The sequence below is a fragment of the Aspergillus saccharolyticus genome (genome assembly GCF_003184585.1).
Source record: "Aspergillus saccharolyticus JOP 1030-1 unplaced genomic scaffold BP01scaffold_23, whole genome shotgun sequence".
NCBI classification, from domain to species: Eukaryota; Fungi; Ascomycota; class Eurotiomycetes; order Eurotiales; family Aspergillaceae; genus Aspergillus; species Aspergillus saccharolyticus.
Window position 1 is genome coordinate 1 of NW_020290633.1, and position 20,300 is coordinate 20,300.

Consider the following 20,300-nt stretch of genomic DNA (forward strand, 5'->3'; position numbering starts at 1 on the left):
GCTCGGGGAACAGGCAAGGACAAGGAAAAGCGCAATAACCACCAAATAAATTGGACTTACATTCCGCGACTACCTAGCAGCGCCAGGACGGTTAGTTTGCGGGACCGGCGCAGTCGGAGGCTGTAGATTAGTTTGATGGGGTAGATGAAGAGGAGGAGTTCGAGGAGGATGTCGAGGGTTGTTATGACTGTCCAGTGCGGTTGCTTTTTATTTCAATTAGCTTTGAAGGAAAGCGAAGGGGGGGGGTTTTCAGAGGCAGTCAGTCACTGGGCTGGGAGGTGAGTGATTGAGTGAAAAGGATGAGGACACTGACTAGATCGGAACATTTGTCGTTGATATCGGTCCACGGGTGGGTACGGCTGCAGCGGACCGCAACGAGGATGACGGCGACGATCGTCCACACGATCGATGCACCCAGAATACTGCGTGGGATCCAGCGGGTCGCGTGGGTGCTGAGGTGTTGGTACAGGAGACTGGTGCAGCATTTGGAGAGGCCGAGGATGAGGATGTAGAGGAGGTCGGAGGCGTATACACTCTGTGGCCAACGGGAATTAGTGGAGGAGGTCTGGGTTCTGCTGGAAGAGGGAACAGTACCTTGACCATTGCCTCGGTGTGGGATGGGTCGAGGAGCTCGGAGCTCTTCCCCCAGCCTAGATGAGTCTGGTAGAAGATGATGCTTGTCTGCGTGATGGCGACAGCCTGTCTTGATACGTTAGGTAAGTGGATGGTGGATGGGCTTCTATGGAGTTGAGGGGAGGCGATCATACGACGGCAACTCCTAGAAGGTAATCATCGCTCAGGACCATCGATCGCTGCGTCGTGGCGTAGATCCGCATCGCAAGTGAGCTGAGCGTGAGAAACAGACATACGCTGGCGAAGATTATGATCAGCCCCGTGTGGTTGTGAGCATTGTTCTCCGCAAACGGGGGGGAGACCCCCTGCGGCAGGCTGGTGTAGGTCATGAGAAGCACACAACCCTCAAGAGAGAAGTACGCAGGCAAATGGAGGAAGAGATGCCACACCGAGGTGGATTAATGCAAGAGCTAGCAAGCATTGTCGATGGCATTTCAGTGTGGGACAGAATGCCGGTACACACGTTTATGACAGTTGGGGCTTCGCCTCGTCTCTCACACCCCTGTCATGAACAGCTTCTCTTTTTTTTTTCCTTTTTTCTTTTTGAGTGCTTTTCGTTCGTAGAGCGAGTGTCCTAGACGCACCCTGACTGGGATGTGGCATACGTAGTAGATCCTTGCAAAGCTGCATAAGGAGTGGGCAAACTCCTGCCCACCTCCAAAGCAATTAATTAGCTGAAACCCTAACATATTAGCACCGGTTCACTATTTCAGGTCGAGGGCACTAATTGTGCGAGTGGACCATCAAGATAACGGAGGGTTGAGACTGCCTGTTAGTGAAGGGACCAGACGCAAAACAGGCTAATCCCATCCTAATGGAGATAAGCACGTTAATCAAGTAGTTTATTGTTGATGGACGAAGTGCAGGGATCAGAAATTGCTCCGCCGGACGGACGCTTGTTAGTCGGAGGCGAGGCGTGCGCGGGCAAGGTTTTAGTGCCACTAGACCCTTTAGTCCTCCGGCGCCAGCTCACTTTGTCGACCCTAACGTGCGTAATCCCTGCGCCAATAAGTTAACGGTCGTCTCAGGCAAATCTGAAGTAGTATTGGCGTGACCTTGCCCCTGTCGTACAATCCCCTCCCTCGGCTCGCCGCTGCCATGAATTTCTTTTTTTTCTTTTGAAATTTTGCTTTCCTCTCTCTTTTTCCGCTTTCCCTCCATGTGTTGTGCATCAGGAGTGTCCGCGTAAAATCAGAATCATGGCATTTCAAGAGGATCTGCAGCAGAATACCTTGAAGGAGCCGGTTGTGACCGGCTTCCAGAGTATGGAGGCCGACGACGGCCCTGAGGTGGATGAAGTCAAGGGAACGCGGTATGACATGACCGAGATGGATCGCATGGGTAAGGCCCAGCAGTTTAAGGTGAGTGCCAGCAACATCCTCTTGCTCGAATGTGTCTCCATTGCTGATGTATGCGATCTTACTTCTATAGAGGAATATCCGTCCTCTAGCAGCGCTCAGTTTCTCCGCAGTGTTGCAAGCGACTTGGGAGTATATCTTGCTGTGAGTAACATGTCTTCACCTAGAGCCACTCGACTTTCTGTGCTCATCGAAATGGCAGGTCCAACTACCAAGGTCTGCAGGATGGCGGACTGGCAGGGATGTTATGGACATATGTCTGGAGTACCGTTGGATTCGGCTTCATCATCGTTTCCTTGGCTGAGATGGCCTCTATGTAAGGCATCCACCCCTCCCGGGTTCACGATGAGAGCACGATGGGCTAACAGATGGTCATACATTTCAGGGCCCCTACATCCGGAGGCCAGTACCATTGGGTTTCGGAGTTCGCGCCCGCCAGGTATCAGAAGTTTCTGAGTTATGTGACGGGCTGGATGTCGGTTCTTGCCTGGCAAGCAGGCACCGCGTCCGGGTCCTATTTGACCGGGTCTATCATCCAGGGGTTGATCAGCGTCAGAGACCCTAATTACGACGCTACCGGCTGGCAGGGCACCTTGTTCGTCTTTGCCATGATCCTCGTCGCTTATTACTTCAACGTGTATGCCTCGGGTCTCATGGCTCGCATGCAGAATGTGCTGCTTGCCACCCACGTGCTCTGCTGGGTAGTGATAGTCGTCTCGCTCTGGGTGCTGTCGCCTCGGCAGTCGGCCGAAGCAGTCTTTACCAAGTTCGAGAACTTCGGTGGGTTCTCTTCAATGGGGTTGACGGTGATGGTGGGTCAACTCTCTGCCATCTATGGCTGCCTCAGTAAGTGAATTGCGCCTGCAGTACAACGAACCTCATCCTGATGATCCACCCGCAGGCTCGGATGCGACAGCCCACATGTCCGAAGAGATCAAGGATGCCGGCCGTTACGTGCCGATCGCCATCACATGGTCATATTTTGCCAATGCCATTCTGGCCTTGATTGTCCTGATCACCATGCTTTTCGCGACTCCCTCCGTGGAAGACGCTCTGAACGATGCCTCAGGCTACCCACTGATCTATGTCTTCAAGCAGGCGACCGATACGGCGGGCGTCAACGGCTTGATGGCGATCATCTTGATTCCGGTCATTCTCAGTAACATCCTGTTCAACGCCTCCACCGCGCGGCAGACATTCTCCTTCGCTCGTGACCTGGGCTTGCCGTTCTCGCGATGGACTGCCAAGGTGGATGAGAAGCGGAAGCTGCCGGTCAATTCAGTGATTCTGACCTGCGTCTTGAGTGCCCTCTTGGCCCTGATCAACATCGGCTCGGAGACCGCGTTCAATGCTGTGGTGTCTCTGAACGTGGCTGCGCTGATGTTCTCCTATTCCATCTCCATGAGCTGTCTGATCTGGCGCAAGCTGTACCACCCAGAGAGCTTGCCGCCTGCTCGCTGGGGACTCGGCCGCTATGGGCTAGCTGTGAATATTACTGGATTGATCTATGTTCTCTTCGCGCTATTCTGGTCCTTCTGGCCGAGCGAGCTCCCTGTCGCAGCTGATACTTTCAACTGGAGTGTCGTCATATTCGGGGCTATCTTCATCCTCAGTCTAGTTATGTACGTTGTCAAGGGCAGATGGGAGTATGAGGGACCGGTCACACTTGTGAAAAAGGATGGCCATGATCAATAGTAGACTGGAAAAAGGGGAGTGTATATACTTATGGAGTAAGCTGTGAAAGTGAGGGAATCTGGAGATACATAGACTGCACACTGATTGCATAACTTATCTAATTACGAGTATGCTGACTCAGCGCATTGCATGCACTGTGCGGGCCAGTTCGTCAACTGTCCCGCGGCGTATCATCTCAAGCCTCGCCATGATCATCTATCTCTCTTCCAGTAGGGGGAATCTAATCTATTATCGCCAAACTAGGGCCAATGTCGGCTTCTACAAGCACAAGACGCATATCACAGCGCCAGCCTCTTGCATGTCGGGGTAAGTGGAAATCGTGCTGGTTCTCTCCACTGTCATAGCCCGTCCACACGAGCTCCTCCGATAACTCATGTCTTTAGAGTGCACCAAAAGTAAACGAAAATGCAGCAAAACAATTCCCTGTACGCGATGTAGTCGGCTGGGCCTAGGCTGCTCACGCGAGATAGTCCAACTGCAGCGAATTGCAGCGCGACACGGAGCTGAAGTGCAGTTCCTCGAGTCACTGGCCAAGGATTTGGATTCACTCCTTGAAACGACATCCAGCACAGCAATTCTGCAGCTCCCACAGATCATAGCTACGGTCCGCGATAGGATATTCCTGCTTCAGACAGGCCGGGAAGCATCGTCTGAACAACCACCCCCCGCACCCGGACAATTACCACTGCCGCCGCCTGCAGCAGGCAACGAAACACAGAGCCATGTGGAACCAGAGGGTTCATCGCTGCTCACGGCCATCGAGCATTTGGCCTGGGGCAGAGACTCTGCCGGGTGCTTTCCACATCTGAAGTGCGGATGTCAGTATAGTCGGCCTGTGGGTGTCAAGACCAACCTCCTCTCTTCTCAACCTCCACCTAGCCTCGGTGTGGATGCCTCCAGCGCAGAGAAGCTTATCAGGTTCCATCTCTGTCATATGGCTTGGCACCATGACTGCATCCATGCACCGACCTTTCTCGAGCAGTGTGAGAAGTTCTGGCGGACGGGCGAGATCGACCATCCGTTGTGGATGGCTCTCTACCTCTCGGTGCTTGGAGCGACGATCTTCGCCATGCGCATCAGCAGTCGGGCCAAGGCCGCCGTCGATGTCGACCTAGACCAGCTGCCTCCGGCGGATCATTTCCTGACCGCCATGCTAGAAGCCCTCTACACCGGCCACTTCCTCGAGGACATGTCGATCTACTCGTTGCAGGCCATCGTGATCTCCACGGAGATCGCCCATAACCTAGGCCGGAGCCAGCTGAACGCCACCTTGTTCAAAGCCGCCGTCCGCATCGCGGAGTGTCTCGGGGTCCATCGAATCCGCGATCATCCCAACGGGGGCGCAGGGCTCGACAGCGAAGAAGCATGGCTCGAGACCGTGCAGCGGGAAGTCGGGAAGAGGGTGTGGTGCCAAATGGTGATCCAAGACCACTTCGCCATCCCCTTCACCGATACCTACAGCATCTCGCCCTCCCAGTACTCCACGGCTCCCCCACGGAACGCAGACGACTACGACCTCACCGACCTGCCGTCCACCGTCCCCACCGTCAGCAGCTACGTGCGGGCACTGCGCCAGATTGCCGACCTCATGCCCTCCCTGATCGACGGGCTGGGTGCGATGAGCCAGCCGAAACCCCTCCGCGAGCAGTACACCCACGTCCTGCGGCTGGACCAGCACATGCGCGCCGTCGTCAAGGGCTTCCCTGCCTTCCTCCTCCAGCCCGATCCCCAAGCAGAACTCGACATCCCGTGGCTAGCCATCGCGCGCCGCAGCCTCGCCATCACCGCCGCAGAGAAGATCATCATGATCCACCGCCCGTTCCTGTTCCTGTCGTTTCAATCGGCGTCCAAGTACCAGCACACGCGGCGCACATGCGTCGCTGCCGCCCTGACCATCCTCCGCGAGCATGAAACTATCATCAATCAGGGCGATTTCTTCGTCTGGACGCATTCCGCATTCTGTATTACCGCCGCTATTATCCTCTGCTTTGAAGTCAGCAGCAGCAGCAGCGGCAACACCACCACCACCACCAACAACAATAACACCAACTACACCAACAGCGCGATCCACGAGACCAATAAATTCCGCCTCGCAATCCAAGCAGCCCGCAACCGACTTGCGGAGCAAAAGTGCGATATCCTCGCTCAACGAGGCGTTGCGCTTATTGATGCGATCTTCGCGTCAGAGGGCAACCTGGACCTCGATTTCTATCGCGCGGTAGCGGATGTACTTCGCTTCGGGCAGGCAAAGGCAGCAGCGGACGGTCCACCACACGGAGGAGGCAACACCACCACCACCGAAACAACACTACCAGCACCGTTCCTCTCCGATGTGTTTTCGGGTTGTCCAAATGATACCTGTACGCCGACTGATTCGCCGTCTAGCCTCGGCTTGATGGGTACCGATACCGTGGATTTCGAGACGTGGTTTAATGAGATCTTTTATCATTTGGGGAGCTGAGTTTGAGCCAGCTAGGCGAGGTGGGAATCTGTGAAGTTGGTACTGCTCATTGTGGGATAGCGAGGGAAGGTGCGCCGTGCACTTCAATAATTGTACTGACACTGAACTGATGAAGAACTTCGGCTTGGCGGTTATCGCATGCTGAGGCATTGCACTCGGTGGTGCCGACTTGGGTGCCCTTGTGCTGGAGGTTGTCCGCAGCATTCCAGACGTTAGACATCGGACTGGACTACGCGGCGATTTTGTCTGGGTTTATGCTGGTGGAAGGATGGATGGATGGACCGGCCGGTAAGAAGAGCCTGGAGGGTTAGTGAGCCCTGATCTAGTCTTTTATCATCGTAAGGGGCTCTCCGTAGACCATGTATGGTCTTCATTCATGTATGACTGGAGAACATATTTGCTCGGCTCCTTGGGGAATGGGGTGGGTGTAAAATGTATCCCAGGCATTGAGTGGAGGTTAAAGAGGTGCCGCTACGAAGCTCGGAAGAGCCTGAGGGCAGAATAACCTTACCACGAGAATCAAGTAGACCTCCGCTCAAAAGGATGATTCTGTGGAAGGAGCTATTGTGACTGAGAGTCTATGCAGTCCAGGACCTGTGGGCATGGGTATCAAGCGTTGATTATATATACTCAGTTATAAAGGGATTCATCCCCTGGTATATCACACAACTACGGCATCTCTATAATCACCACATCACCTCCATCGCGCCACTGCGCCCCCATCCGTCGGATGCGTCGCTCGCTGGCTAGAAATAACAGCAAATAGACATGCAAAGCCACCTCCCCCCACGCGTAGACCTTGAGGGTCAAGCGCTGCGTCGCGACCTCCGTGCCACTAGACGGCGTAGCCGCGGACGCGGTGGCCCGGTTCCCGGGCTGCAGGGGTGCTGGTGACGGAGCGTCCTCGAGAATACACCATACACCCCACCCCGCGCGACCCTCGGAGATAAACTCGGATAGAAAGGTCCAGAACCGGTTGAATAAGGTGATATCCCAGATTGTATGCGTGTTGATGGAGCTGCCACCTGCTGCAGCTGCTGATAGGGGTGCGTCGTCTGGAACCAGGTTGATGAGCAGGAACCAGTATCCGCGCTCGAGGGCGTCCAGGTCTCGGAATTGTTTGACGGGAGTGTACGTGCGCCCTGAGCGGAGACGCGTCACTAGCATGGAGAGGGTTGGGGTAATGTGGGATTCAAAGGGCGATCTGGAGATAGGGGGCAGTGGCGGTTGGATTTTGACAGGCGTCGTGACAAGGGTGTTCTCCGTCGAGAAGGGCGCATCCGGCCCAGGAGTGTCATGAACGGAAAACTCCTCAAGGGAAGGTGATGTGCTTGGTTTGTTGTCATGTCGCGATTGCTTGCGAGATTGCTTGTGTTGCCGTCGGGTTAGAGGGTTGTCACTCGTCCCATTTTCAGGTATACGGGGCGGGTCAGCCCGGTTGCGCTTCGCGGGAGGGGCGTCCACTATTTGTGGGACGGGTTTCCGTCGAGATACCGATACAGGAGACTCGGGCTCCTGCAAGGCGAGATCGGATTGGGGCGGCGCGGACCGGGCCTCGTCTCGAACGCGGCCCGGGAGATTGTCGTGCTCCTCGCTCTCCGGTGCGGACAAGTCCACGCTGCTTCGCTTTACTGTATGAGCTTCGGTTGTAGCGCCCGTGGATCTGTGAGCGTGTGAAGTGGCAGTGACGGGAGATGCGATTTCCTGCAAGGCAAGGGTGTCCTGCTGTCCTTGTCCAGGCTGCGAGTCTGGAACCACGCTGATGGGCGTCCCAAGGGAGTCGACATATTGAGTTTGGCGGGCAGGGGAGGAAGATCGGGGTAAGGATTGTATTGTCTCCGGTTGCCAACTAGGTATCTGCGGGGCGCTCGTGTCGAGCTCATGATCGACGCCGGTCCCTTCACTATCGGTGCTCGCAGTCGAACCTGATGCTGTTGTGGAGCCAATAGATTGCGCACTGACGTTGTTATCGTCGGCATGGTCTTTGTCCGACCGCAAGGTGATCACTTGGCGAGTGGAGGCCTGGAATGCAAGAATGGCCTCGACCTGGGCACGGTAGCGTGCATCGTCACGGACGGTGCTGGGGGCGGCGATGTGAATGAGGATTTCGGATTCGGGCATGATGTCGGAGGGACAATGACCCTGAGCTCGGTGCACACATGATGAGAATCCCCTGTCTGTCGTCTAGTCCGTCAGCCTTCTTGCCCAACCATGGTGAAGAGGGTAACTAGATGTTGCAGACAGTTGCGAGGAGGGATGAAGCTGGGCTTTGGAAAGAGACGAGCAAAGCTGAGGGCGGAGAAAGAGCCGAGCGCCTCGCCGCCTGCCCGTCTAGGCCATTTGCAGCCTTAGGCTTTCAATAGTTCTTCCCACTTGATCGGTGTTGTTCGGCTTTTATTCAGCGTCGAAGAGCGGAGCGAAGACAAAGGTACGAAGTACTCAACATTCCCAACTACACTAGCTTCACGGCGTGAACCATTTCGTTCCCGACGATCGTCATTAGTTTCTTATTTGTCAACTTGTTCAGCTTCATTTCTTGCCGATTGTCATATTATAAGGTTTGCCTGCCTTAGCATGGTTTAAGACTACATTAACTGTTACGGATGCGATCTTCGACCGAAACGTGCTGCACAATGGCTGGAAGGTGGCCGGCCAATTCATCCTCCTCGCTATGTGGCTATTCAGCTTAGTAGGGAAGAGACGCAGCAAGAGACTAGCAGCTCCAGAGTCCAGAGTGCATACAGCTTCTTTCGAATTACCGGCGCCTCTGCAGGGGGTTTGAGTCGACCGGGACTGATGCAATCGGCAAAAGGACGGAGTCAAAACTGTCAAAGCACCTCCGAGCTTGCACTTGCAGCCACCACGACGGGATTGCGATGTACCTGAAAACCCGGTGGATGTGGGCTCGAACTGCCCCCAATAATGGCGCAGTTCGGCCGGAGCGTTGAGAATCGTACCACAAACCATCGAACAAAGTGTTGCGGTTCCTCCCACTAATGGATCGCAACGGATACTAGCACCTCCGTGGATGGGGGGCACTAAACTACTCGTAGATAAATTAGATTGAATCATCAAGAAATGGGTCTGATTAGGATAAGGACTCGGTGGAGAGACAATAGCAAGAGTGGGAACCTGCCAACCAGGAACAGTCAACAGATACAGTTGGAGGGGGAGGAAAAAGATACAGTCCCAAAAATAATAATGGGATGTTGCACAGGCGTCCCGGTATTTTCTGAGATGTCAAGCCGGCTGCATCCCCGAGTGACAAGCGAGACAGGTTGGCGTTTCACGGCAGAATGCATCCAGAATGAACTCATTTCCCTTGCCCTTTGGCCGATCGAATCCACCTTCCCGCTCCACTTGACGGTTCGCTTCCTTTGGATTGCAAAGAGAGAGAGAGGGGGACGATGATGCTATGGAGACTGTCAGCATCCTATGGTAACCCTTGAGTTTGGTCCATTGGGTTAGAGGGGCGGAGATGCCGAGGCGATCGGATCTGATGGTGGGAGAAAGATTGAAGTAATCACGTATAATTGACCAACACTAGCAATTAGCTACGGATACTAACTAATCACCTACTAATCAACTAGTTATTATTCAATGGTCCCCGGCACTTCCCCGATAGACAGACATGCATTGGATCCGTGATAGTCCTGATTGTAAGCAATGAAGGCCAATTACTCTGCTTGAGACTCAGGTCCATCGAGTTGAGTTCAGTCCAGTCCAGTCCAGTCCAGTTCAAAGGTTCTGTCTGTCACCTTTGCCACTATTCATCCATCCATCCAATCTCTCCTTCTCCACTCTCCCCTCTTCTCACTCTTCTTCACTCTCCCACTCGCTCAGCTCTATTCTTCTCTTTCTCGCTTCTCTTCTCTTCCCACCACCCTTTGTTCACATCTGTTCCCCATTATTACTGGCCTTGTAGTAATTATCTTAACTACTTTCACGGAGGTTTCACCTCAACGGGGAAACACAGCCAGTGTCTGGGTAGGTACAAGCCCTGCGTGTATGCGCGGAATCGGAAGCTTTCAACGCTTGGACGTCAGCCAGCATCCACCCGCTTTCCAACCCAGCGCCGCGCTTTTTAAGGCTGACCCTCGTTCAGATGGCCCAGTTTGGATTTGTTGCTCTACTTGTTCAGATCGATCCAGTCTGTCTTCAGTTCACTTTCTAATTCTGTCATTCTTTGTGCGCGATTCCTCGACTTCTCTCCGTCTCTTTCCACTCTCACCCACTCATTTCCTCATCCTCTTACACGCACTCTCCTCCCCGTCTCCCGTCTCTGACTGCGCCGGTCGCATTTACGAAACTGTCATGGCCTCGATGAACGGCAGGCCCATGCCTTTGGACCTCACAAATGCCAACCGCCAGAGCGTACAGAGTAAGTTCCTTTGGTCCGCGCGCGCTGAAAATCATTCATGTTGTTTGTATTCGCTTTCGCATCTCACCCTCGTCGCGCATCTAACTTGGCGAATCACCAGGTCAATCTGGATCTCGACCCTCGACCATCGGCGCAGATTTTTTGAAATTCTTTGGTGGTACGCAGAAGAAAATCACGCGAGGTGTGTGAGCCAACGGTCCGATCCGTCCTCGTTACCATCTCTAATTCCCCCCTGCGTCAGATGGGCAACCGGCGAAAAGACGAGGTCCGAAGCCGGATAGCAAACCGGCCATGACTCGCCGACAGGAATTGAATCGCCAGGCCCAGAGGTACGTATCTGGCCCCGCCTGGGAATTATTGGTTGTATGCAAACCAGTGGCGCAGAACCCATCGGGAACGCAAGGAACAGTATATTCGGTCGCTAGAGACCGAAGTGTCTCGATTACGCGAGGCCTACACCCAGGAGATTTCGGCCGCCAATTTGACGGTGGTACAGCATCGGGATGTGGTGCGACAGCTGGACGACGAAAACAAAATCCTGAAGGAGATCCTCGTGGCTAATGGCATCAATTTCGAGCCCGAACTTGCGCGGCGGAAATTGGAACGATCCGGCATGGGCTATCACTCCAGTCCATTCGCCAGCAGCAGTGTCGCCTCGCAGCCGAGCAACATCGCCCCATCCGGAGCGCCCGTCTACACCACGCCGCCGACAACGGTCTCCGCGAGCCTGAGTCCGACTACGAATGGAGTCGAGCAGATTGATGTCTCGCCCACTCAGGAGCTGGCGTCGTCCTCTTCAGCCTATCAGGTTGGTCCTTGCGACGCCTTGGCCACTCTCGATCAGATCGCTCCCGCGAGCCGGTCCCCGATCCAGCCGCCCGGCATCTTTGAGGCGGACCCTCAGCTACAAATCGATTTCATCTTGACGTAAGTGCGCTTCTTCGTGACTGAGCACGGGCGGCTAATGCTCTTCCAGACTGGAATCGCCCTGTCGAGAACATACCGACTACCTTTGCCGACGCTCGATCACCGAGGCGGACGATGAAGACATGCCGTTCTCCGGGCATGCGCTGATGGCCACCTGCCCACCACCCAGCTACATTGCCACCACCACGAACGAGCAAACGTACCCGCACAAGACATACGACCTGCCCCATGTCAATCTGACGACACTCCTCAATCTGAGTCGACAACTGGTGACTGAGGGGCAGATTACGCCGATCATGGCCCTGCAATGCCTCAAAAACCACCAACTCTATGGTCGACTGACCCGGGACGACGTCCGGATAATTATCGAAACTCTCAATAACAAGGTCCGCTGCTACGGCTTCGGGGCGGTGGTCGAGGATTTCGAACTCATGGATTGCCTGACGAGTGTGCTGGATACCAAAGCCGTGCAGCGTGTCTCTAACCCGGGGGATGACCTCTCTTATGGGTGCTGATTTTCCAGAAGAACGGAGTTTCGGGCGTTTCTGTTTGTTGTACCATTTGTCTCGGTAATTGCCTTGGGAGTACCTGTTGCGTTCTGTTCGATCGCCCTGTTTGGCGGTTTTGGTTTCCATCGGCGGGTGGCTGCGCGACGGGAGCTGCTGTGTTCAACTTTCAAGCTCGCACCACCAACGCCCTGTACGATCAATGTGCAACACTGAAGATGGTTCTGTATTGCAATGTGACAATGACAATGACAACTAGACTATGCGAGGATGCGCGATTCAATGTTTCCCCCCTCCCTCTATCTATCACCTCTAGTGTACACGAGCGGTTTTCAATCCAGAACCACCACTTCATCCCCTAATCTCGAGGACTCCATCCCCATCCCCATCCCCAATTCCACCCCCTGAGCAATATCCCCCAACTGCTCCCCCCTCCGAATCCTGCGAACCACCTCCTCGACGGTAGCACCCGTCCCCCATCGCAGGGCCGCATACACCACCTCCAACTCCGCCAACTGGTCCTCTTCCCTCCGTTTCGAGGCCCCATTAGCGGAGGTGCCTCTACCGTGGCCCCATTCAATCGGGGCGTACTGCCCTTCCTCTTCTGGCTCACTATCGGACTCTGGTAGTTCCCGTTGTTGTTGTTGTCGTTGTTGTCGATGTTGTTGTTGTGGATGATGCGCCTCCTCCTCTTCCTGCTCCTCCTCAATTTCCAAAATCTGCAGCCCCCGCGCCATGACCAGCTGGTCGCGCAGTTGGTTCGCCCGGCTCCGGAGCCCCGCGATCAGCTCCGCCTGGGCGATCGCCTGGCGGTCCGTGTCGGGGGCGGCGTATTTGCATTCCTGCGGGGTGTTGCGGGCCACGCAGGTGGCGCAAGGGGTGAGGCGGTTGCACTGGCGTTATTCATTAGGGGTTATTCAGGGAAATGATGTATCTGGGGGAAGGGGTCCCAGTTCTGATGTGATGTGCTAATAGGGGTGATTGATTGATTGATTGAGTGTTTATTTGTGGGGTCTCCATGATGGTGAGGGGGCTACAAGATGGGAGACTGTAAATCTACTGCTGAGGATATGGGGTGGCAGTAGAAGGTAAAATGGGGTGGTGGATTAAATAGTATATGCTTGGTTGTATCCCAAGACCAAACCAGGGGAAACAAACGTACTTTGACTTTGCGGGCGCGACAGGGGAGACAGGAGGCTGTGGGACGAGGTTTGGAGCGGTGGGAGGTTGCTTCAGGCATTGGAGATGAGTTGGTCTGCTGAGTGTGGGTGTGGGAATTGTCAATCAGCGAATGACTGTTTGAATCTTAGATGAAGAGAAGGATGGATGCTGCTTGTGAGGTTGGAAGATGATTGATTGTATGTAGATCTTTTGGGAGGCGGGGGAAAATGATGGAGGATTAGCGCGATGACTAACCGGGCTAGATTCTAAATCAGTTAATGCTTTAGAGCCAGCTTCATTTGTTTGTCCTCTTTTTGCGAATTTCCCCTTGGCATCTTCACCTCCCCTGATAGTCCGGCCTTGGCCTGAATTTAAATGGATTGACTGGGTTTGAATGAGTCTGGATGATGAGACGGAAAATTGCATTCATCCATTCCCTTTTTCTGGGGAAGATCTCCTCAAACGTCCAGGGATCCGGAGATAGACTGAAATTCCATCCATCATCGGACTATCATATTTCAAAAATCAGCTCAGACTTATCATCCGGCTTATGCTTACTACCCTCTCTACCCCTCTTCTTCTTCTTCATCTTATTCTTCTTCTCCCCTGCATCATGACATCCCCTTCCCATCCCTTGAAACAAAGAGCATTCCTCCTCGTTGTCAACCTTGCGTCCAAGCCATGCACCTCCTTGATTGACACTCCCCATATAAGTCTTCTTCCCCCGGTGCACTCCGTCTCTGGCTAGAACGTGTTGTCCCCCATATTTGCTGCTGCACATGCAGTGAGGACCCACGCACGCACATACGGCTACCCATCATGAAGAAGTCCCGATCCACCAGAAAGCAAGCGCCGGTTCTGCGACGGCGCAGCACGCGCAAGAAGACCCCATCACTTCCATCACAACGACCCCGCGTGCTTTTCCTTGCCAACAGTGAACATGGCCAGACCAACCTCGTTCTTGCGTTGTCCCAGGAGTTGCTGGTGCGCGGGGACACCGAGGTGCACATCGCCTCCTTTCCGATCCTGAAACCGCGCATTGAGAAGCTGCTTACCGACAACAACCTGGACAGCGACGGCGTCCGATCAAGGCTCCATTTCCACCCGATCCAAGGGCCTTCGCTGAGTCAAGCCTTCGCACGCACCGGAAAGCGGACGATCTGCCATCCTCCCGGCTATGAAGGTGCATTGAAAGGGTTTAAATCTCTGTTCGAGGAGATCTGGGCCTGGAACGAGGCGGAGTATCTCCAGGTGTATGACAGCTGTCTCGAGATAGTGCACGCGGTAGATCCCACCGTCGTCCTTGTCGACTGCTTCTTTCCCCAAGGACGCGATGCCTCGTACAACGCGGGCCACCAGGCGATTGTGCTCTATACGACCTCGGTGGCGCACGTGGTGTACGGACTGCAGCCTTACGGTGCATGGGCGTGGAAATTTCCCCTGTAAGTTTTTATTGCCCCTCGATGACTCTGCGCGTTGCGGCTGACGTGCGCCAGGCCCGGGACGGACTTCCCCTACCCACTTCCGTGGAGCCTGGTTGCGTCCAACGTTAGGGCCGCCATGGGGGTCGCCAAGATGTACCGTCGCAGCAGACGGCAACGACAGATCCGCGAGTGGAGGAAACGGCATGGCATCCAGGGCCGGTTCCCCTTTGCGGATTCGTGGCGACCTGATCGGTTCCATCTGGCTCCGGGCTTGAAAGAGCTGGACTGGCCGTTGGAGATTCCCGACAATGTGCTTCCTTGCGGCCCCATTTTGTTGCCCGTTGCCCCGGTCAAGACACAGGACCCGGAGTTGCATCGGTGGCTGCATCAAGCACCGACGATCTTGATCAACCTGGGGACCCTGTATGCTCCGGACCCAGCAATGGCCCGGAACATCGCTTCGGGGGTGAGGATGTTTCTGGATTCGCGAACGGACAAATTCCAGGTGCTGTGGAAGCTCCCAAAACATGCCCAGGATTGTGCGCATGTATTTGAGGAGGCAGAGGAGCTGCTCGCTGCTGAGATCCGAGAGGACCGGGTGCGCATCCAGCCGTGGTTCCGGGTGGAGCCGTTGGCGATGCTGCAGACGGGGCAGGTCGTCTGCTCCGTACACCATGGTGGCGCGAATTCATGGTACGAGGCGATACAGTAAGTTGTTCTCTGCTCTCAAGTCCAGTCACGATACTAACAGCCTACCAGGTCTGGCATCCCCCACGTCGTTCTTCCTGGTTGGCAAGACTGCTACGAGAATGCTGTGCGGACAGAGTGGCTGAAAATCGGAGTATACGCGAACAAAACCGCTGCTCCGAGAGTCGACGGGGACGAGTTTGGCCGGGCCCTCATCAAGGTGGTTGGCAATGCCGCAATGCAGGCCAAGGCCGAAGAGTTGTCTGCACTCTGCCGCAAGAGCGAAGGACGGGTGGTCGGCGCTGCGAAGATTGCAGAGTTGGCGCACCATCCGGAGAGAATGGCGCTGCCAATCCCCGAAGTGAACCAGCACCCCAAGGACACGCTGCGCACGGTCAAGAACAAGGTTGGAGGCGTTCTGGAGACTGTCAATCGCCCTCATCTGGACCACTACGCAACCTCAAAGTAAGCTGCCTCTCCCCGGTATCCAAGCAAGGTCCGCAAACCCTAACCACAATTCGCCAGAGTCCATACCCTGATCAGCACAGTGTTCGTTACCCTTACCACCAACACCTCCCTCTTCCTTCCTATCCTCGGCTACGCCCTTCTACTCCTCGTCCTCCTCCCATCCCTGCCCATCCCCTTCTTCATCCGCATCATCTACCCACTCTACGTCCTGGTCATCACCTACTTCCCTCCCACCTCGCTCCCCTCCTGGCCATCCGCCTCATCCACCCTCCGGAACTCCCCCCTCTGGTCTTTCTACACCAGCTACTTCCCCCTCCGCCTCTACCGCAGCACCCCCTTATCCCCATACCAGAAGTACATCTTCGGCTACCACCCACACGGCATCGCCATCCGCGGCGCCATCGGCGCCCTCGCCGCCAAGGGCGCCGGCTTCGACACTCTCTTCCCAGGCCTCAACCACACGCTGCTGGTATCCGACAAGTGCCTCCGCGCCCCGCTGCTGCGCGAGTACGCCCTCGCCCTGGGGCTGGGCAGCGTCAGCCGCACCTCGTGCGCGAGGTTACTGTCGTCCGGCGGCCACGACGGCCACGGCCTCGGCCAGGCGGTCACCATCTGCGTCGGCGGCGACCGCGAGGCGCGCATCGCCCGCCCCGGCCGCATGGACCTGGTCTTGGGGATCCGGAGGGGGTTTATCCGCGTTGCGATCGAGATGGGCGCGAACTTGGTGCCGGTGGTCGCGTTCGGCGAGAATGAGGTGTTTGATGTGGTCTACCCGGATGACGAGACTCGGCTCCATGAGGAGGCAACCGGTGCAGAGGAGAGACGACCGGGCGGCGGCCTGGTGGCCGCTGGTGCCCGACTCTGGAAGACGATGACAGGCAGGTCGACGCGTGTGATCAGCGGACGGTGGGGGGTGACCGTGCCGTTCCGCAAGCCGATTCATGTGGTGGTGGGGCACCCGATCAAGGTGAAGGAGCAGCGGTATGTGCAGGATGAGGCGTACGTGGAGGAGGTGCATCGGTTGTATGTGGAGGAGCTGCAGCGGGTGTGGGATGAATGGCGGGATGTGTTTGGAGTGAAGAAGGAGGTAAAGTTGGAGATGGTGCAGTAGGGGGACCGGGGGGGGGGGGTTGCTCGCTCGATACAAGCATTATGCTTGGGGGTTCTAGTTGGGAAGCTGGATAACTAACATACATACAACCTCGTGTCTCTCTACTTGGCTTGGACGTAGCAGACCAACTTACGGAATGAGTGTGAAAAGCGGTGAATCAGACTTTGTGAAAGCATGATGGGTCGTTCGTAAAACTAATAGGAACTTTTAACAGGACAAAACATTCAGGGACAAAATCATCAACTCGAATCTCTGGAGGAGAGAAGCGTTTACTCCTCATCCTCCTCGGCGGCCTCGTCCGCCTCAGCCGCGACCTCCTCCTCCTCTTCCTCCTCAAAGGTAGTCGGGGGCACGCTGTAGAGACGCAGGACGGGACGGTTGGGGTCCTTGATGAGGACGTACTTCTTGACCTTCTCCTCATCCTCGTCGGCGTCGAGGGCGCGGATGCGGTCGACGATGGTGCGGACGATACCCCAGCCGTTACCCAGGTTGAGGTTCATCTGGGTGGCGAGGTCACGGGGCTTGTAGCCGACGACCCCCAAGACGACGTGGGCGGCGGCGGAGCGGGGGTTGGCGCGGGAGACGAAGCCCAGCTTCATGGCGTCGGCCTTGGCGAGGATGGCCTGGGTGGTCCAGCGGGCCAGCTTGGAGGAGTTGTTCTTCATCTCGGTGGCGACGACGGCACCACGCTGCGACCACAGCTTGGAGCGCCAGTCGAGCGCGCCGCCGGAGCCCTGCGCCTTGCTGTCGAACTCGTTCAGCGCCTTGACCACCAGCTGCTGGTCCTCGCCGCCCGTCGGGTTCTTCATGATCGCGTCGATCTCCGTGCGCACGATCATGTGCACGGGGGCGCTGTCCTCCCCGTCGCGCTCCAGCGACAGGTCGAAGCGCCGGTACTTGTACCCCTTGGAGGCCAGCGGCTCGGTCTCCTCGGCGGCGTTGTAGAAGGGGTTCGGGTGGGCCAGCTCGACCTTGGCCTCCTCCGACTCGACCACCGTCTGCAGGGCGAAGTTGTGGTTGATGAAGGTGGCCTCGAGGGCGAGCGCGCTCGGGGTGTTGATGGCGGCCCCCTCCTGCTTGTTCGCGGCGGCAGCGGCCGCCGAGGCGCCCGCCGAGTCCGCCAGCTCGAGCGGGGCGTCCGCGGCGTTCTCGTTGACGGTCACCAGATCCAGGGAGGCGCCCTCGCGCTTATCAAAGTAGATCTTGCCGCCCTGGTGCACAATGACGATATCCCACGAGTAGACACTGCGCGGGGCGCACATGAGGGTGGAGAGGATGTCGGCGGAGGCGAAGACGGTGGCCTCGTTCTTGTCGGCCAGCTCCTGGATGACCGGGTCCTGGGAGGTGGTGACGTTGTAGGCGGCGCGGTCGAGGGGCTGGAGCCGGCGCTCCGCGTTCTTGACGGGGGCCTTGTCGTAGGCGCGGTCGTAGTAGTACAGGAAGCCGTAGGAGTCGACCTCCTCGCCCTCGGGCGCCTCCATGTTCAGCTTCGACAGTCGGCTGAAGTCCACCTCCTCCAACATCGTCCAATCCGGCCGCACCGCCACGCTCGCCTCGCGCGTCCGCTGCGGCTTGTCGTAGTCCTTCCATCCGAACCGACGGCCCCGGTTGCCGCGGCCGCCCGACCGGTTGTCGTAGTACCGGTCTCCGCCGGCGCGACCGCCAGCACCACCAGCACCGCCCGCACCGCCGCCGCCGACCCGCTGGAAACCCGCGCGGCCGCCGCGCTGGGCGCCTCCGCGCTGCGCCCGGCCCCGGAAGACCGTGCCGCCGCCCCGGCCGAAGGTGCGCTTCGTCGAGCTGCGCGTGTTGTCCACCACTGAGAATGAGGATTCGTCTTCCGCCACTTGCACGGAGAAAAGGTTGGAGGTGCCGGCGCCGTAGACTTGCTGGTCTAAGCAGATCACAGAAATGCGGGTGGTTAGTTGGATGTACTTCTTTTCCCAACTCGATCTATCGAACCAGACCAAAAGACAGCAAGAACATACCTCTGAAGTTCCGGTTATACGCCTGACGACCAGCCCGGTTGGGGTCCTTCGACTCGGCGGTCCAGTCGGCCATACGACCCAGCTTGTCCCCCTTGGAGAAAGGAGCATACGGCACGCCGTCCAGCATGTTGTCGCCCGCCACGGCGGGGCCCCAGGTGTCGTCGGCCGGCAGGGCGGCGACGATGTCGGCGATGGAGATGGGAGCCATAATGTGATGTGAGATATATTATGGGTGGAAGATGAAACAAAGATGGGGGGGGGAAAAAAGTGACAACAAAAACCCAGCACGACCGGAAAGGTGGTTTGTCTGGGGGAGGGGGGCTGGTGGATGGGGATTTGGATGGATTCGTTCTTTGCCAAATGGAGGGAATTTTTGTGTCGCGAGTTTGTGGCTGGTGGGGCTTGGCGGGTGGCGGGTGGGTGGAGTGCACCGCCACTGGGGACTGTGTGGACTGGATGGGATGAGTCAGCTGTGCGTGCATAATTCTGTCTGCAAGTAAGTAGATAGTTCTTGTTAGAGCTTGAGCAATGAGCAAGAAGATATGATTCCCATCTGCCCATACGCGATGGACGGCTCTTGGGAAAAGAATTCCGAGCAACAAAGAAAGTAGGTGAAGGGCGATGCAGGCTAGTCTGTCTGCCAGACGGCCATCGACTTGGTTACAGTGCTTATGATCTGCTGTTTCCTCTGGATTTAGCAGCGACTATGCAAGAAATAATTCTGCCAACAGAGTAAGCAGCTGAGCTGTCACCTTCTTAGATGTCAGCTCGGCTGACTCTTATAGGCTCTGATGGAATCAATAGCAAAGCAAATGGTATCAAGCTGCAAAGTTCCTAGCATTTGGCTAGTAAGTTCTTAGCTACATGCATTAGTAGAGGTTAACTACAGTCAATTAGATAGTCTTACTCAAGATGAATTCTCTTTTTTCTCTATCTTGATCACGTTTACTACTTTTCTTGTTATTCTCCAATCCAAAGGTCATGACCTCTGAAGGATCAGCACTATGTGCTTTGCATCAAGCCCAAATTGCTACTGCAACCTCAGACGCCAATTCGAGCACGCAGTATCTTATACTTTGTACGTCTGCTGATCTGGTGCCAGAAAAGCATCCGAGCTGGGTGGCTGGTAAGGCTTAGACTGATGACAGGCTATTGCCGCGAGACTCAAACTTGAAACCTTCATCATATACTGATCTGGCGCGAATATCACCTTTCCACCGGTGACTGTGGCGTTGAGAGAATAGGTGCATGGCTAGTTTTTGAGACTTTCCCTCGCGCAACGGTGCGATCATTTGAGGATACGATATTGACCACTCGGTTCTTCAACTCGATCATAGAGATAAATAGCACACATCTATCCAGCCTGGATACAGCCAGGCAGTCTAAATACCCAAGAAGTCATACCCACCGTCGACGCATCGCAATGCATCGTCCCGGTCCGGTGCTGTGGCTCCCTGACCACGCCGCTGGACCCGGTGCTGGGACCTCTCCTGGCAGATC

The 20,300-nt window shown here is 55.9% G+C and overlaps 9 protein-coding genes across 9 annotated transcripts; 5 read left to right on the forward strand and 4 right to left on the reverse strand.

Moving 5' to 3' along the window:
* Positions 1 to 56: 56 nt before the first annotated feature.
* BP01DRAFT_392971 (uncharacterized protein) lies at positions 57 to 962 on the reverse strand (the record flags this gene model as incomplete). Its single annotated transcript, XM_025578193.1, has 4 exons — positions 57 to 203; positions 314 to 535; positions 595 to 699; positions 768 to 962. The coding sequence occupies 4 exons, from the start codon at positions 960 to 962 to the stop codon at positions 57 to 59; spliced, it is 669 nt and encodes a 222-aa protein (XP_025429854.1).
* A 745-nt stretch (positions 963 to 1,707) lies between these two features.
* BP01DRAFT_392972 (amino acid transporter) lies at positions 1,708 to 3,829 on the forward strand. The gene is made up of 5 exons (XM_025578194.1): positions 1,708 to 1,994; positions 2,065 to 2,135; positions 2,194 to 2,307; positions 2,377 to 2,837; positions 2,893 to 3,829. The coding sequence occupies exons 1-5, from the start codon at positions 1,833 to 1,835 to the stop codon at positions 3,684 to 3,686; spliced, it is 1,602 nt and encodes a 533-aa protein (XP_025429855.1). The 5' UTR covers positions 1,708 to 1,832; the 3' UTR covers positions 3,687 to 3,829.
* Positions 3,830 to 3,934: 105 nt separating this feature from the next.
* On the forward strand, positions 3,935 to 6,119 carry BP01DRAFT_375025 (uncharacterized protein; the record flags this gene model as incomplete). The annotated part of the gene is made up of 3 exons (XM_025576873.1): positions 3,935 to 3,992; positions 4,070 to 5,904; positions 6,072 to 6,119. The coding sequence occupies 3 exons, from the start codon at positions 3,935 to 3,937 to the stop codon at positions 6,117 to 6,119; spliced, it is 1,941 nt and encodes a 646-aa protein (XP_025429856.1).
* Positions 6,120 to 6,798: 679 nt separating this feature from the next.
* On the reverse strand, positions 6,799 to 8,391 carry BP01DRAFT_358065 (uncharacterized protein). Its single transcript, XM_025575346.1, has one exon. The coding sequence runs from the start codon at positions 8,266 to 8,268 to the stop codon at positions 6,817 to 6,819; it is 1,452 nt and encodes a 483-aa protein (XP_025429857.1). The 5' UTR covers positions 8,269 to 8,391; the 3' UTR covers positions 6,799 to 6,816.
* A 2,070-nt stretch (positions 8,392 to 10,461) lies between these two features.
* Positions 10,462 to 11,970, forward strand: flbB (the record flags this gene model as incomplete). The annotated part of the gene is made up of 5 exons (XM_025576426.1): positions 10,462 to 10,528; positions 10,629 to 10,709; positions 10,770 to 10,857; positions 10,913 to 11,455; positions 11,505 to 11,970. 5 exons carry the CDS (start codon positions 10,462 to 10,464, stop codon positions 11,968 to 11,970), a joined length of 1,245 nt encoding a protein of 414 aa, XP_025429858.1.
* A 323-nt stretch (positions 11,971 to 12,293) lies between these two features.
* BP01DRAFT_343585 (Zn(II)2Cys6 transcription factor domain-containing protein) lies at positions 12,294 to 13,306 on the reverse strand (the record flags this gene model as incomplete). Its single annotated transcript, XM_025573523.1, has 3 exons — positions 13,124 to 13,306; positions 12,702 to 12,854; positions 12,294 to 12,551 (listed from the first exon to the last, which is right to left on the reverse strand). Exons 1-3 carry the CDS (start codon positions 13,199 to 13,201, stop codon positions 12,294 to 12,296), a joined length of 489 nt encoding a protein of 162 aa, XP_025429859.1. The 5' UTR covers positions 13,202 to 13,306.
* A 133-nt stretch (positions 13,307 to 13,439) lies between these two features.
* BP01DRAFT_90050 (uncharacterized protein) lies at positions 13,440 to 13,840 on the forward strand. The gene has a single exon (XM_025580215.1). It carries the CDS (start codon positions 13,527 to 13,529, stop codon positions 13,737 to 13,739), a length of 213 nt encoding a protein of 70 aa, XP_025429860.1. The 5' UTR covers positions 13,440 to 13,526; the 3' UTR covers positions 13,740 to 13,840.
* Positions 13,458 to 16,467, forward strand: BP01DRAFT_322170 (diacylglycerol acyltransferase family; the record flags this gene model as incomplete). The annotated part of the gene is made up of 4 exons (XM_025572752.1): positions 13,458 to 14,564; positions 14,619 to 15,254; positions 15,306 to 15,698; positions 15,759 to 16,467. Coding segments are annotated over exons 1-4 (2,361 nt in total), but the record flags the coding sequence as incomplete, so codon positions are not given.
* A 389-nt stretch (positions 16,468 to 16,856) lies between these two features.
* On the reverse strand, positions 16,857 to 19,119 carry BP01DRAFT_358067 (eukaryotic translation initiation factor 3 subunit D). Its single transcript, XM_025575347.1, has 2 exons — positions 18,801 to 19,119; positions 16,857 to 18,706 (listed from the first exon to the last, which is right to left on the reverse strand). Exons 1-2 carry the CDS (start codon positions 19,006 to 19,008, stop codon positions 17,082 to 17,084), a joined length of 1,833 nt encoding a protein of 610 aa, XP_025429862.1. The 5' UTR covers positions 19,009 to 19,119; the 3' UTR covers positions 16,857 to 17,081.
* Between the last annotated feature and the right edge of the window lie 1,181 nt (positions 19,120 to 20,300).

Excerpts from the sequence above, each read along its gene's own strand:
- BP01DRAFT_392972 (XM_025578194.1), top strand. The coding sequence starts at position 1,833 with ATGGCATTTCAAGAGGATCTGCAGCAGAATACCTTGAAGGAGCCGGTT. Across the intron at positions 2,308-2,376 it reads TTGGCTGAGATGGCCTCTAT|GGCCCCTACATCCGGAGGCC; the intron begins GTAAGGCATCCA and ends CATACATTTCAG. Across the intron at positions 2,838-2,892 it reads TGCCATCTATGGCTGCCTCA|GCTCGGATGCGACAGCCCAC; the intron begins GTAAGTGAATTG and ends ATCCACCCGCAG.
- BP01DRAFT_358065 (XM_025575346.1), bottom strand. The coding sequence starts at position 8,268 with ATGCCCGAATCCGAAATCCTCATTCACATCGCCGCCCCCAGCACCGTC.
- BP01DRAFT_90050 (XM_025580215.1), top strand. The coding sequence starts at position 13,527 with ATGATGAGACGGAAAATTGCATTCATCCATTCCCTTTTTCTGGGGAAG.
- BP01DRAFT_358067 (XM_025575347.1), bottom strand. The coding sequence starts at position 19,008 with ATGGCTCCCATCTCCATCGCCGACATCGTCGCCGCCCTGCCGGCCGAC. Across the intron at positions 18,707-18,800 it reads GTATAACCGGAACTTCAGAG|ACCAGCAAGTCTACGGCGCC; the intron begins GTATGTTCTTGC and ends TGATCTGCTTAG.